Source organism: Sapajus apella, unplaced genomic scaffold, assembly GCF_009761245.1.
Source record: "Sapajus apella isolate SASKATOON/1434 unplaced genomic scaffold, GSC_monkey_1.0 scaffold22, whole genome shotgun sequence".
Lineage (NCBI taxonomy): Eukaryota > Metazoa > Chordata > Mammalia > Primates > Cebidae > Sapajus > Sapajus apella.
The window spans coordinates 18491068-18508093 of NW_022436962.1; the positions used below are offsets into that span (position 1 = coordinate 18491068).

Genomic DNA, 17026 nt, shown 5'->3' on the forward strand with positions numbered 1-17026 from the left:
AACCATAGAATTGGTACTGTTGTGTATCATCTGTTCTTACTGATCTGTGGCTAAAATAATGGGTAGTTCTCCAAAAAGAAGGGACATAGTGCAAAATAATGTATACATGATATACATATATACACATAGGGATAGTCTTATTTTTACAAGTATATATGTTGATGCTAGAAGGAAGATACATTTTTCCTTTTAAAATGTCATGTGGCCTAATTAAATATTGCAAATAGAACAGTAGTTTCTACTTGATGTGCTAAGTTGAAGATGTCAGTATTTTCTGATACTCGGTGAACTGACAGAATTTTATGAGAAACTGGAGTTTCAAAACTATAAAATATGTGAAATAAAAACATTGGTTCAAGTAGAAGTGTTCCTATTGAAACACTGTTTTCTCTTCAAAATGTATGAATAAGCTGTTTACTCCTTAGATTTTTGGAAAATTCATAAATGTGAGAACAGAGGCATGTATATGTAAGTTATGTGTTGCCTTGTCAAGAAGTTTTGTGAGTAATCCTATGTATTGTAAATAAATGGTATGTAGACCTGGTGCAAAGTTTGGGATTTCATTTAGCAATTGTGATCATTAGAATCACTATTCTTGCAGGATTGTGTCAATCCTGACAGAAATGGCAGATAGAAATGAACAGCAGTGACATCCTTTCAATAGAACCATTTAGTTTTTGAACCAGCAGCTAACTTACTACTTCTAACAACTGTGGACCATCCTGAAATTGTCACTGATTATTTAACTATTAACTTCACTGCCAAACAGAGCCAAGTGACAATTACATACTCCTCTGTCTTCCACAAAATAAGAGCAAACCAAGTATTTTCATATGAATATTACCTCTCATTTTAGACAACCAGAAAAATAGCATTTCTTAGAGCTCTATTAGGAAGGAACTCTTTCAAAAACAGTCATCATTTCTTTAAAATATAGGAAAGTAAACCATGGCTTTTCAGCATTTATGATGTGTCAGTGATAACCCAGGAGGAATGGGGTACAGAGCTTGCCTTCCAGGGTTACATCTTCCGGGTTTTCATCCTTTACAGGTGGGTGTCGGTAAATGTGGTGTGTTCCTTAGTCACTGAGCTGAAACCCTTGATGGCGTTCATCAGGTCCTCTTCATCCACATACTGAAAAATAAGCTAATCACCATTGGCTACAATACTTGCTATCAATAGTATTTCCTATCAATTTATAGTTATATCAATTAAATGTAAAAAGTAGTAACTATTAAAGGCTTAACATTTTATTCTCAAAAACGGTGAGGTCTAAAATAGCCCTTGCCTTAAATTTCTCTTACGGAAAGGACCACATCACATGCACACATGAATTATAGACCAATTCAAAATGTATGTGATTTGAGGGTTATATTGTGCCATATTTTAACCTTTGAAAGCCTCAGTGTACTCATCTGCAGAGTGGGGTGTGTGTATGTATATGTGTATATGTGTGTGTGTATATACATATATATGGGGATATATATATATATCCCCATATATATATATACACACACATACACACATATATAAAAATTTAGTTCAAAGAGTACATGGAAGAGCCACAATGCAAGCTGTGTGCTCCATTTCTTCCCACTGCTGTGCTCTATTTTGTATTTATCAAATAGGGTCAATAATGTTATAATGAACAGATAACTTGCCAAGTATTAGCCCCTTTGAAAGCTTGTATTGAATCCCTTTGCACATCACCCATTACTAGTACTGTAAAAAGCACGCAAAAATGGAAATATAGTATAATAAATACAAATAGAAGTTCTGTAGTCAGATGACGTTTTTAAGATCCCAAACCCATGAAAATATTGCCATCTGTGTAATCTCTCATTAAATCACTCATCTCTCTAAACCTCAGTTCTCTTTGTAAAAATGAGGATGATAATAGAGCCTACCTCCTACCGTTTGTGAAGATTAGGTGAAATGATTTATCTGAACTTTCAATGTATTATGTTGAACGTGTAGCAACTGCATGATCAATTAGCAATTCCTTGTTTCAATCCATTATCCCTGCCGTTTAAAAACTTTAGGACTGAAATGGAATCATGTAATTGAGGTTATAACAATATCAAACAGCCTGTGATTTAAAAATGCATATAGATATGGATATATTATATAATCATTCTGAACAGGGAAGAAGGACTGTACATTTTTTTTATAGTGTTAGGGAGTCTGGATCCAGGGAACTCCCTTTATTATTTGCTATTAGTCAAAAAAGACTTCATGGATGTCATCAACTTTTCAGTGAAGGAAAAGTGAGAACTTGGAGGAGAAAGATGAGTGCAAATCCAAAAACAGAAGCAGATAATTAAAAGAAATGGAGGTGAATAATTTTACCCCCGAGGAGTAAACAGAGGAGCTAACTTCCTAGCTGGTTATCTGTTTATTTTCTAAACTAGCCCAATGGAAGCTCCTGCAGTGGGCATCTAATCTAGGAAGTTAACACAATGAAATGTGATGGCTGGCAAAAATTCTAGAATTTTTGTTATCTCAGCCACTCAGAGACTGATAACAAATATCACTAACAGGTTACCTTTCAAAGAGCCAATTATTTGTACCCACTGGACTGAAATTATGAAAGATGGAAGCTTATAAATAGTAACATCCTCATTTGTCATCATTTCCTAAGTGTTTTGGAAAGCAACCATGTTTAGCTGTTGATAGAAAATATTCTTTTTGCGTCTACTCATACACCAATAGGAAAAGTCTGATTATCTTTTTGTTTTAGTAAAACAAGTACTTGTACTTTCTGCCTTGTTTTAGCCACATTCCAATGTTTCCAGTCACCTTCTGCTCCAGGTTTATGAAGTATAACCTGTTGCTGCTTATTTATGCATTCATTTTTAAGCATCTATTGTGTACCAGAAGAACAAGACAAAGTTTCTACCCTGCTTATCACACAATTGTAGCAACACTAGTAAACCAGTTGTTACTACCTCACTGGGTAAGTGCTCAGAGGCAAAGTGCCATGGGACAGCATTCAGTGAAGTACAGGCAGCTTCGTACCAGTATTTTTCTGGGATATTTAGCAAAGGCCCTGTAGGAGGAAACCGACTCACCAGTCCACTGTTGTGGCCCATGATGGCTTCCCACAGCGAGTTGTCCATCAAGACTTTCTTGTCTTGAATGTCCATGAGCTGGCTGACGCTGCGGTGGAGAGAGCCCTGGGAGAAGGTTAGGCTGTTTTGGCTTTGACTCGGAATGCGCAGGACACACGAGCTCCGGTTGCTGTGGATACTCAGAGGTGTCCCAGACCGGGGAATTTGGGTATCGGCTAATCCCTGAAAAGGAAGTTGCTGTGAGTGATTCACATATAAAGAATATGGGCTTGAAATATGACAGACAGCTGTGTCTCGCACATTGCCAGTGAAGGGAATGACTGTCTCCAGACAATTGTCACATTGTCAATGAAGGGAACAACTGTCACTTACAGAATTTAGCAGCTATGAGCACCCAGAACACTGTGACCCTGGGTTTCTTGGTAGGAATGATGAGATGATGAGCTAATACTCAAGTTAGGTGGCCAGTGCTTTGGGCACATAGAGAGCGCATGCAATTGTGCTCTGGCAATTGTTCCCCAGACGAGAACAAGGGCTTTCTGCATTGCAAAGTGGTGGGGCAAGGCAGGTGGATGGTGGGTGAACAAGGTATTTTCTTCAGGCATGTCAGCACAGAGCCTCCCTCTTGAGAACACCCCTCCCCCAAAGCAGCCAAAGATAACAATATTATTTCATGGGTGCCCACTACGTGAGCTCAGTTTATCTTTCCTGGATTTAAAAGTCCTGGATTTGTGTAGGGAAATTGACTCCTCCTTCTCTCATTTCTCATTCCATCTTCCTCCCCTTGTTATAGGATTCCAGCCTCCAAATTAAATCAGGTCTAATATTAACATTAACATCGGAGAGACAAAGTCACTCCATAATTTAGACCTAGAATGTGCCATAAGATAAAATCTAGTTGCTCTAAATATCTGAGGGCTCTGATTTAGCTGGTCCAATCAACGAAATGTATCTGCTTTTTCTTTTTTTAATAGCGTTTTCCCTCATGTTGTTCAGCTTTCCAAGGACTGCATATTTGGAAGTCATCGATGATCTCATCTTGCTTTTCACTGTGCAGTCAACACACCATGCAAAAGACCATGCATTCATGCAGCACACAGAGGTACCTCAAAGTGCATGGTGTAACTTTTTAGGGTGACATTGCTTGACACATCAGATATATCAGCCACAGAGTCAAACTGAGAACAAATGGCAGCGTCAGTCCATGTTAGGAACAGTTTTAAACATATTCTTTGCATTTCTCTAATGACAGTATTATCATACCCATCTTTACTACTACTCTGATACACACACACACACACACACACACACACACACACACACATATATATATATATACACACACACACACACACCCTATGATACATACATGCATATGTATATGTGTGTATATACATATATATGTGGAGATATATATATGTGTGTATATATATATACACACATATATGTGGAGATATATATAAATGTGTATATGTGAGAGAGAGAGAAAGAGAAACTTGGGTATTGCAACTAAAACCTTGTGGTGAGGCTGGGTGCAGTGGCTCATGCCTATAATCTCAGTACTTTGGGAGGCTGAGGTGGGTGGATCATTTGAGGTCAGGAGTTCGAGACCAGCCTGGCCAACATAGTGAAATCCTATCTCTACTAAAAATACAAAAATTTGCCAGGCGTGGTGGCAGTTGCCTATAATCCTAGCTATTCTGGAGGCTGAGGCAGGAGAATCATTTGAACCTAGGAGGCAGAGGTTGCAGTGAGCTGAGATTGCACCACCGTACTCCAGCCTGGATGACAGAAAAAGACTGTATCCCAAAAACAAAGAAACAAACAAACACCCCCTGGTAAGTGGAAACAACAAACCGATTAGTACCTAAGGTAAATACCACTGCCATTATTTGTTTAGTATTGCAGAGAATGAAGGGATCTTCAAACCAGTAATTAAATAACAAGCAAAACTTGCACTTGAACTTAGCTGTACTGTATACTACCTGGCCTTGAAAAATGTTAATGAAATACAAAAGACACTCATTTCCTGGCACCTCTGCCTATTTCTCTCTGTTCAGAGTATAGCCTAAAATATTTTTGCCAGTTTGGGTCTGATGTTCAAAGGGTACCTTACCTGTTCACAGGGCAGGGGTGCTTGGAAGAGGGTCACAGCAGCACTGAAACCAGAGCTTGTCAAATGAGGGGGAGAAGTGTGTGTGTGTGTTGCAGGGCGCATAGCTCATTGACCTAGTCAGGTGAAAAGACAGTCCATCTGGAAAACTGAGCGGGTAAATCTGGCTTGTTCCTATTCTGATTATTCTGATTATTCCGCTAGAGTGGATTCTTTCCCATCTGAGTCAATGAGGAGTCCATTGTCACCAAGAAGGACTTCATTTTGCTCTACGAATGCAAATTGTACTCTCTTTAGTTTGGCTAATTTTTGACAATGTCTCTCATGGTTTCCAACTTTGTGAGAGCAGTTTGGTTTAAAAATATTTTTTAAAAAGCAACAGAAGAAGGCTTGCAAGTACACTCTGTCAACTGGATAGGATTGAATTATGATTCAACAGGCTCAGGGGAATTCCACCTGGTGCCCTGGCATGCCCCAGATTTCACTTCTGCTGAGACCTGCCTACAAGGAACAGCCTCCCTGCTGAGGATGGGACAGTTCCCTGGGGACAGAGTCCCTGGCAGCCAGCCAGTCCCTCCGTGCCATCCCATCTTCACACCTGACTCAGTCTTGGCCACTCAGTGAAAGAATCAGCTGGGGATGAGGCAGGAGAATTGCTTGAACCCAGGACGCGGAGGTTGCAGTGAGTTGAGATCGCACCACTACACCCCACCCCCAGCGCCACAGCGCGACACTGACTCTAAAAAAAAAAAAAAAAAAAAAAAAGGAATCAGCTGGGTGCTGCTGTGCTTTTCCCTGGTGGTAAACGGTGTACAGGAACAAGGTGTTTAAATTCTTTTGTCTGCTGTTCCCAGCTGAAGCCTATGTCTGTCCCCAGAGGCAGCGTAGCCTGTGTTGTGTCAGGACTGCAACATCTAACCAGCACCCTCCTGCCACCTGCTTCTCTGGGTATCAAACAGTACATACTGCATATGGGATTTGCATTACTATTTGAGTTTCAGCAGTTCTCAAATTTTGCTGTGCATCAGACTTCTTGAGGTTCCAGCTGAAATGGCAGATTCCTGAGTTTCTGCCTCAGAACTTCAGGTCCTGCTCCTCCTACGTGATGCTGATGCAGACAGCTCATGGTCCTCACTTTGACAAAACGAAGCTTAACAAGACTCATTAAAACCCTGAGCAATGGGGTTATATGCAGAGTAACATAACATCCCCACAGGAATGAGGGGAGTGTCTCCTGGTCACTAAGTTAACCAAGTAAGGAAGATGGTATTCTTCCTCATGGAGGGTTCTGACACAGAGCTGCCTGCCTGTAGGGACTGGGTCAAAGGAGAGGATAATTTATCACTGGAATGAGTTCTGGACGCTGCTGGTATGTGGGTAAGCATTCCTGTAACCGTGCCTCACATTATAGAGCAGATGCGCCCAGCAGTGCTTGGGAACTTCCTCTCACTACTCCATGCATAGACCCTAGGATCGATTTAGCTAATCTCCCAGGCTCAACAGATCTCTCCTGCCTTCTTCTGTCTTCCACTGCCTTCCTCTGGCAGTAGGGCACCCTCTAAGAACATGGGCTCCTTAAAGAAAGTTACTCTTTAACAAATTTTGTAGTATCTGCTCTTCAGTGGGAATCTCCTAATGACTATTCACTGAACAGGAGCAAACAGCCCATGGTTTGAAGTGGTCACTCAACATTCATTCATTCAACAAACATTCGTGGAGTGTCTGTGATATCCCAGGCACTGCTCCAGGTGCCAGGGCACATACAACAGGAAGTGGCCCACAAAATCTTTGATCTTGGGAGCTTACATTCTATTTCAAGAGTCAGACAAACCTGGCTGATTTAGTGGCATGTGATAAGTGCTATGGAAAAGAAAACAAGTGGGTTAAGGGGCTAGGAAATTTTACATCGAATGGGAGGTGACATTTGTGCAGAGACGTGAATGAAGCCAGAGTGTGAGCCACCCAAGCAGCAGGAGCAGCAGCAATGGGCCTGTGGTTAAAGTTTGTCTGATGGGCTCAGGGAGGAAGGAGGCTCCAAGCAGGGTGACTGAGAAGAGGAATGGGACAGACGTGACTGGAGAGAGAGCCAAGGCCCCCAGGGTACCAGGCAGTGTCTTCTTCATCATTGTCCCATTGCTACTGCCCACACCAACCACAAACCATGGACCTCAGAGGTCTCACTGCCCTTTCGTGCTTCCAACACTCCTGCTGTTAGGGTCTGATCCCACTGTGCTGGGGCTTGACCAGTGCTCATTCATCGCTGAATCCCGGAGAAGTGCAGAGGTCTGGAAGGCAGACAATGCTGCTCTTTTCACTCGCTGCCATTTTTAAAATGTTGAAATGTAAGCAGCTTGACTGGGCTTCTGTGCTTAATTTTGAGACTGCCTAGCGTAGCCACTAGCTGATGTACAACCTTAGTACAAACTGGAAAAAAGATGCCTCCGCTAGATGTAGCCCTACAGGCACGCAGCTTTGGGGAACAGACGGGTACCTGGTGAGGATTAGAAAACGCAGTCTTTTTTCCTTCAGGTAGACACAGCCCCACACCAGAGTGCATCATGGAATTAAATCACCTTTGAACCTTCAATGAGTGCTCTGGGCAACGACTGTCCTGCACCACCAAGTGATGGGGTCCTGTCGCATCAGACCTTTACCGGACCTCTTATTTTGGGAGTGAGTGGTTTGGAGCTAAGAGGCGCCGTCCATCCCCTGTGGCACAGGGTGTCAGGACCAGAGGACAGGCAGGACACCGCTACCACTTTCGCTCCTTCCTTCCCATCTCCCCCTTGCAATGTCCAATCCCCCTAAATTACACAGTAACGCAGCCTATAATTTCCCCAGGTAATCTCAACATACAACTCTTCTCCACCACACCCTGGCTTGCAATTACGGGGCAGACATACTCATCCCTAGTTACACATTAAAATCACTTTTGGACTGAAAAAAAGAATACCGATCTTCAGGCCCTACTCAAGACCAATGAAATGAGAATTCCTCCGACGAAGTCCAGGCAGTGGTTTTTTTTAGAGTTTTCTAAAGTGATTCTAATGTGCAGCCAAAGCTGTGAAAGCTGTTCTAGGGTTAGCGTCCCTCGGTCCCCACACTTAATGAAACGTAACTTGCATCTCGTTCCTTGTTACTACGGCTATGAAACATTTTTCTCAGAAGGAAAACAAGTATTCTAGTCCAGTGATAGGGAAATGGGGCCACATCGCTGCAGACATACCATATGGTTTTCCCCTGGTGGGTAGACATTCAATGGAGACATCCTCTTCCGAAGAGGTACCAAGGGAGGTCTCTCTCTGATATACGGCTCTTTGTGGATTTTTCTTTGTAGTATCAGGGACAGAAAAACGGCCAGCAAGATTAAGCCCAGCACCGCCATTAACACTATGAACCACAGCTCGCTGTAGAGCTCTTTGCTTTTGCTCCGTGTTCCCTTCTTTTCTCCAGGCGTGGTTAGAACCAAGCCTGCAAAATCCAGGGAAAGAAAGGGGAAATGTTACTTCAGAAAGCAATTTTGCCATCTCTGGCTCTGCTATTTGATAGTAAGTTAGAACAGAGTTGAAAGCAGTTTGTCTCTTGGTGCTTGTTTGCACTTGTGTGCAGCCTGGGGTAATGGTTCAGCGGGTTCGTGGGTTATAACGAGACGCTTACAGTCCTCGAGAGACCTCACTGACACTCTTGGTGTTGCCACTCAGCCGGGAAATCACCACTGCCTTGGCAAATCCCCGGAAAAGATGGGAGTTGGGGAGCGATGTTTAAAAGGGTTACCAAAGTAACCTTGAGGGTCACCTGTTTCATAGCTGTGTGCCTTAGAGCAAAGTCCTTGGGGGACTGGGATCCTTGCTCTTACTGCTGCAGAGTCACAAACAAAATCACTGCTTGGAGATCCGAGGCATCCTTGCTGTATGCAACAGTCCCATTCCTGATATTTTGTGCAAACTGGATTTTGAAGTATCAGATTTCATTTTTCATTATGATATTAGCCTGTGTTTGCTACCAGGTTGTCTTACATGGCTTCTCTGTTAAAGAGCAAAAGGTCTGCAAACCATCACCCAAATGCACTGGGAAAGCTTCCTATGGAAAGAAATCTTTCAGCACCGGGACCACTTACCTTTGCTTGCTATTCACATGTTGAGAGTTCAGTTGATGTGAGTCTCCACACATGAGGTTAGTATTAATAAAAGTAGCTTACGTTTAACAAGAATGTGCCTGGTGCCAGGCCTCATGCTTAGGGCTTCACAGGGATGAAGGGTGGGCAGGATTATTCTCCTATCTTCCCCACAATATTATTATTGTGGGGAAGATATGAGAGAGGCTGACAAGGACCGTGCAGACAGGGGAAGGCAGTGAAATTATGTGGTCAGCTTGGCAAGCTAAGCAGGGGTGCGGCTGGGGTGAGGATGGGGTGGCCAGAGACCTGCTCCCATCCAGCCTCTTGCTGGGGCCAGCACAGAAACCTGTGGATCCAATGCAGGGGCCACACAGGCCGACGTGGAGCTGTGAGCCAAAGGGCTGCTTATCTAAATCTAATACCCACAGCCAGGCCAGAAGAACAAACAGACACAACTGCAAAGCCTACTCACTCACTGGACAAATCTCCCCCTTTTCAGCACCTCTAGAACTTCGTGGACCTCCCTAGTACTTCACCTTCACACTCTCAGGGAAAGACTTAAAGGCCAAAAGTTCAGAACTGGGGTAAAAATATTAAAGGCAGGAACAGAAGGTGACTAACACTAAACTTTGAACTCCATGAGAGGAGGGATATTACTTTGCCAACCCTAACTCTGCTGCTGATCAGCTGTGATTAAATATTGGACTCTGACCTTTGCTTCCCATCTCTAAAATAAAGGGTTGGAGTCAACGCTCTAATCAAGCTCCAGCAGGTCGAAATTCCCCTAATTAGGAACCAATGTGTGTTGTTTGATTAAAAACAAACCAGCCTAGGTTGCACAGTAAAAGAGTTGTTTCCTCTGTGTGTGGTTCAGCGAGGAAATAACTCTTTGGCTGTAACTCCAGAAACTGATCTGATGGGCCCAGTGGGCCTCTTGCTCTACAGCACGTGGGGGAAGGGAGGGCAACCTGCCCGAGGTAAGCCTCAAAAGGGAAATAGCCCTCAGAATAGTCAGAGGAAAATGAGGTCTCCGCCACTCTCCTGCTTGGAGGCTGCCTTCAGGCAAGGGAACAGGAGCATTTTAAAAAGTTACATCATAAAAATTAGAAATGACGATGGATATTAGTTGGGCAGTACCTCTTGGAATTTGCCATAGCGTTGCACAGCCTCAGAGTTCCTTCCCTCTGCTCCGCCCAGAGCCCAGCCTCTAGACACAATGGAAACCTCAATTCGTATTCATGGGCCAACGGGGGATTTCTCCTTTTTATGAAGACCTTGAAATCAGGATGGTGTCTCTTTATCCCTTCCCTTCTTTCTTTTCTAAGTGCCCCTTCACCTTAAGGGACTCCACCTGTGCATCGCGTGGGAGGTTCACTGTCAGAAGTTGGAACTCTGGTGGCTGGGCCTCAGATCCAAAGAAAAACTGAAGCCACAGCCAGTGTCAGAGTAAATCCTTCTCTGCTGATGGCCTGCCTCGGGGGAAAAACATGCTTCCCATTCACCAACGAAACTAGACTGGCAGGGCTTAGAAGGTGAGCAATGTTGGTTTTCCGGCATCACTCAACACGTGGTTCTGGGCCCTGCGTGAGAAGCACTGGGCAGGATTTCTTTAAAGAGCAGATTCCCGGGCATCCCTGAGTCTGAATCTCTGCCAGGGGCCTGGGAAACTATAATAAACAAGCACACTAAGGTGATTCTTAACACGTACTTAACTTGGCAAACCACTGCAAAGAAAAGGTCCTGGGCCACAAGTCAACAGAAAATCCGTGTTGGTGTTCTCATCCCAGTAACAAGCTGGCAGAGCATTCCTGGATAAATTCCTGTGTCCCTTAGACCTCCACATGTCCACTTGGGGAAATATTGCCGTTGCTAAAAGAATACTGAATGAGGTCTGTTCTATCCTACCACTGCTATTAAATGAAATAAGCAATATAAAAGGAATTCAATGTAGGAAATTTTATATGACATCCAGACATGTAAAGTTTGGAAGCATGAATAATAACTTATTTTTACAAATTGAAACTATCCTTGACAATAATTTGTATGTTTTACTGTGTTTCAGGAATTTGGGGCATGTTTACTCTTCAAAAAAAGAAAAAAAGAAAACACTATATATGTGCATGCAAATTTGATATATCATTAATTACTAGGATTTACAATAGGATATCAATCCCAAATCTGTTTTAATGGAGAAGATTTGGCATTTCTCTAATTTGCTTTTATAAAGTATCACAAATGTTAGATTCAGAGACTATGAGTAAAACTCAATTTAAAAGATCCTCCTTAAAAATCAAAATTGTATCCCTTGAGCTAAATTACTTGATATCAACAGTCAATCATACTCTTTTATGGAGGATAAAAGACACTTTCCAAATTTATCATTCTAGGCTTTGAATTCAGAAGACTAACCTTACGATCAACATGAATTGGCTGAATATTTTCTTTCTTCTTCTGATCTCTCCTCTAACTTTCTCTGTAAATCACCTTTATGTACATGAAGTCATACAATTCTTTATTGACAGGGTTTGTGGTTAGGATAAAAATTTAATCTCTCTGGTCTTTTCCATATTTACAATTCAATTATTTGGCATTTTAAGAGTACATTCTGGCCAGGTACAGTGGCTCATGCCTGTAATTTCAACAGTTTGGGGGTCCAAGGTAGGTGGGTAGGTGGATCACTTGAGGTTAGGAGTTTGCAACCACCCTGGCCAACATGGTGAAACCCCATCTCTACTATGAATACAAAAATCAGCCAGGCTTGGTGGTACACACCTGTAGTCCCAGCTACTCAGGAGGCTGAGGCAGGAGAATCACTTGAACCTGAGAGGCAGAGGCTGCAGTGAGCTGAGACTGTGCCACTGCACTCCAGCCTAGGCAACAGAGTGAGACTCTGTTTCAAAACAAAAAACAAAAAGCAAAAAAACAGTATATAGTAACTGCTTGCCTACTGTAAATTCCATGAGGACTTTTAAAAAAATTTCTGACAACACCTGGCACAATTTCTTCCATTCATGCATACTTCACCCCAAGTATGCATGAACAAACATGTGTGTTTCTTGAGGAAAAGGCATAGACGCTACACCAAGTATAATATGAGTTGTTTACCAAATCCACTGGAGGTGTCATACTGGATCAATGGCGTCTTTACACTTCCTTCATCAGTTGTGCAGGTGACCTGGAAAAAAAAGGCTGGACAAAAGGAAGAACTGATAAATGATGTGTTCATTCAACACCTACAGATAGGGCACATGCTTTTAAAAGAGCAATGCATCATAGCATGAAAAATAGCATTCCAGAGCAAGTTATGAAGTTTTATATAATACGTAAAATTATTTCTACTTTAAAAATATCCAAGAAAAAAGCTATAATTCGTGTAATGATAGCCTATCCGTAAGTAATAGAGCTAAGGAAAATTAGAGCTTATACAGCAAAGGAAAAGAATATTAGAGAAGTAAAGAATAATATACAAAGTGCATCTTGTTCTGCACATGGTTTAAACCCTTCCTTTATAATTTACAGATGTACTTTCCATGAAGTGACCCAGAGTTTCTTACTCAACAGCAGAGCTCAAAAGGGATCCTAGAAATCACATGGTCTAAATTGTTCTTTCAATAGCCAGGAACTTGAGGGAAGTGACCCTTGCAAGGTCACACAGATGGTTTGAGGCCTGGCCAAGCAGAACCTGCATCTCCCAACCATCAGGCCACCTTCCCTTCCCAACATGTCGCCCAGGTGACTATGAATTGTAACCATGAACTTGCGTAGCTGAATCTTTGTAAAAATTTTCTTAAGGTTCTATTACTATACTGCAATGCTGGAGCTCACTGCTCACCTCTACCTTATAGCCAAAATAAAATATCCACTAATTGATTCATGGTAAGTGAACATTGGCCTGCATGCTGATCACTAGAAAATACTTAGTACCTTGTAAAGCATTTTCTCATTTCAATTTAAAAACAAGACAAAAGAAAAGGGGTGTGTAAGTAAACAGGAAGGAGGAATTCCATCTTACAGGGACAAGGTTGTTCTTTCGGGGGCTGATAACAAGGAAGGTAGGGAAACCCCTTACTCAGGTCCTTACAAATTAGAGACAGTCATTTTCTGACAAGTTTGGAGACTGGAGATACAGCAAGAAAATCTATGAAGTCCCTAGAGTGTATTATTTTAGGGTAGTCATTGACTATGCATGGGTGCTATTTCTTTTGTGACCACGACTTGCCCTTGGGTCTTGTCCCTTCTTGGGGACCCTCCAATCCGGTAGAGGCAGCACTGTCCCCTAGAACTGCATTATAATTGCAGTGCTGTCAAGCTGCAAATGGAAAGGAAAGAAAACCTTATTTATCCTGAGCAGTAACTTTTCCACGAGAAGTGGGCACTTAAACCAAGACGTTTTAATGGTGAGCATCTGCTGGTCAGCTTTCAGATTTAACGTTTGGTAAAGCTGGGGAACACAGAACCTTCCACATTGAGAAACAGGAATCAGAAACTGACTTTTGTCTGCCGTTCTCGGTATGCAGAGGGTGGTGTCGAAGCCGCTGTACACGCGTCGCCCTCCATCGGTTAACACGTACTCCTTCAGTGGGCCGTTCAGGAGGAAAGTGCCACTCCAGTTCACACACAACAGAGACAAATTGCTGTCCACCGAAAATGGGGCTCGGTACTGAGGCACTGTTAGGAGAAAGTTGTATGTTCTAAAAAGGGTAACCTCTATGAAGGAGTGCAGGTGTGTGCTTTAAAAAAAGATACGAGCAAGGCCAGGCATGGTGGTTCACGCCTGTAATCCCAGCACTAGGTCAAGAGATCGAGACTATCCTGACCAACATAGTGAAACCCCGTATCTACTAAAAATACAAAGATTAGCTTGGTGTGGTGGTGCGTGCCTGTAGTCCCAGTTACTTGGGAGGTTAAGACAGAAGAATCCCTTAAACCCGGGAGGCAGAGGTTGCCATGAGCCAAGATCATGCCACTGCTCTCCAGGCTGGTGAGAGTGAGACTTCATCTCAAAAAAAAAAAAAAAAAAAAAAAAGAGCAAAACCAAACCAAACCAATCCAAAAAATAAAGGAAAACCAACATTGCTAGAATCCTTCACGTTTTCTTCAGTGCTATGAAACAACCATAATCGAGGGTGAAAAGAAAACTGGTGGGAACATGTGTGAAATGCTTGCTTAGCAACTTTATGCCTGCCTTAAAAAAAATCAATGGAGAGGTGTTTTATAAATAAAACTATTAACATACAATGGCTCTGCTCACCAACATAACCCTGGAGCTCATATTTTGTCGCATTTTCCCTCTTTTAACAAGTAAAGTATGCTTAACACTATTAACTACAGTAGATAGCTATTTTTCATATCAAATCAATATTTATTGCCACAAAGCCCCAAGGACTAGATGAAGTTAATATATTTTTTTCTCCAAACCAAACTGCTTAGATGGGTGAATTATGTCCTTTTGGCACCCATTTATTTTTAAAGCTTTTTCTCAAAGCGTTAGTTTGTTTTCTGAGGTAGTTAAAAAGCCTTGCAAACAGCAATTCAAGTATTATAATTCATTGCCCTGACTAATCAATCAATAGCATAGTACATTAGTATATAATCAAGCTCAGGTCTTCTAAGTATTATATCACATATAGCAGCAACTTTGTGTGCATTTTACAGGCACATTCTCTTGATTTTTCAGCTCCTTACTAAAGCAAAAGAAAAATCCTTAACTGGGGCTCATCTTTTAAATGAATAATTTTTGTACAAACAGATGAAGGGATACCATATTATCTGGTCAAGTCAGAAGAGATTTATTTCATGAGATCTTATTTTCTACAAAATAATCAATATATTTGTAAAAACATTAAGATTCACCTACAAACCAAATTGGCTTTTAAGAAAAGAAAGGAGTGAGTAGTGAGACTAAATTGTATGTGATTTTTTTTCTTTAAAAAACAATCCATCTATTTCTGATGTTAGGAAATATAACAAAATAAAGAATAATTATGCTTTTGTAATTCTAACACTCAACCATAAAGGCATAGTTGATTCTCGTCTTTCAAAATAAGATATTTTCATAAAGCCATAAGAAAAATTTTCTGCAAAAACAAGAATTATCAAGCCCTCTTTAAATCTCAATGCTTTTCCAGCAGTAAGTCTGCCTAATATCACAATGGAATGCTCTGTTGTTACTTGTCTATGACTTCTCTCTGTCATCTTAATTCAGTAGATTTTCACTTTTCCCTATATCATAACAGCACAAATAAAGAAATGGCTTGTAACTAGCAAGAAAATAGGAAGATAGGAGTCTTATTTGTCCTATAGGATTTGCAGACCTACCTGAGGAAAAAGAGTAAGCAATTAAAATAAATGAGAAGGGGCCGGGCCCGGGGGCTCACGCCTATAATCCCAGCACTTTGGGAGGCTGGGGTGGGCAGATCACCTGAGGTCGGGAGTTTGAGATCAGCCTGACAAACATGAAGAAACCCCATCTCTACTAAAAATACAAAATCACCATTGGCCTTTCATGAATGCATAATTCTTACTTTCAAAATTGGCATAATATTCAATGCCAGATAGGGTATTTTAGGTAAGATTATAATCTGACATAATCTTTCTGGAAAGCAAACATAAAATTAGTATCCAAATCTTTAAAATATTAAAATACTTGATTTATTAATAGTCATTCTATTTGTCAAAATTTAAGAAGATAACCAGATATTCCAAGATCTGTTCACAAAGATTTATTTTATCATATGTATTAAAGGGAAATAAAGAAACAACCAAAATGCCCCAATTAATTTATATATGGAATATTATATAGACATTAAAATTGGTGGCTGAAGAGTTTTTTTAATGCCATGGGAAATGCAAATACAATTATGTCAAGTATAAAAAGCAGACTATGAAAATTTAGTTGCAGTATCTCAGCCATATAGTAAAAATTGTGCATAGAAAGGAGATTAAAGGAATTGATTTTGCTGAAACATTAGTGGTGGTTGCCTCTGGGTAGGGGGATAATAAGCAGGACCTGCTCAGCATGTGACCTGTGCTGTTGCGCAAGCCTATGACATGGAAGAGTCCTGGGCTTAGCCTGATGCTCTATTGTTGCTGTCTTGGAATTCTTAATGATTTTTCAGCAAAGCATTCCATATTTTCATTTTTTACTGGACTCCATAAATTATGTAGTTGGTTCTGATAAGTACCTGTCTTTTTCTTAATACTTTTTGTGTTTACCATAACTAAACAATAAAAGCACATACCTTATAAAATCTGAAAAGGAGTTATAGTCATATATCTCATAATGACATTTTGATGAAGACCGCAGAAATGATGGTGGTCTCATAAGAATATAATACAGCAGCCGCGTGCGGTGACTCACGCCTGTAATCCCAGCACTTTGGGAGGCTGAGGTGGGCGGATCGTGAGGTCAAGAGATCGAGACCACCCTGGCCAACATGGTGAAACCCCGTCTCTACTAAAAATACAAAAATTAGCCGGGCATGGCGGTGCACACCTGTAGTCTCAGCTAATTGGGAGGCTGAGGCAGGAAAATCACTTGAACCCGGGAGTCGGAGGTTGCAGTGAGCTGAGATTGTGCCACTGCACTCCAGCCTGGTGAAAGAGCGAGACTCCATCTAAAAAAAAAGAATATAATGGAGTTGTCCTGTACCACCTCATATATATATATCATATCAATCATATATATGATATATATATATTTTATATATATTATATATTTTTATA

At 41.3% G+C, this 17026-nt stretch overlaps 1 protein-coding gene and 1 pseudogene across 2 annotated transcripts in view; both read right to left on the reverse strand.

Annotated features, from left to right (window-relative positions):
* The window catches only part of USH2A (usherin), a 763828-nt gene continuing 746802 nt past the window's right edge, over positions 1–17026 (reverse strand). For both annotated transcript variants that reach the window (XM_032289234.1, XM_032289233.1), the window contains exons 67-71: positions 13793–13969; positions 12407–12490; positions 8411–8655; positions 3072–3293; positions 1–1134 (exon numbers count right to left, since the gene is read on the reverse strand). In XM_032289234.1, the coding sequence (XP_032145125.1) occupies positions 1045–1134; positions 3072–3293; positions 8411–8655; positions 12407–12490; positions 13793–13969 (818 nt within the window). In that variant the 3' untranslated portion in view covers positions 1–1044. The remainder of the gene's footprint in view (positions 1135–3071; positions 3294–8410; positions 8656–12406; positions 12491–13792; positions 13970–17026) is intronic.
* On the reverse strand, positions 4020–4106 carry LOC116559140 (annotated as a pseudogene).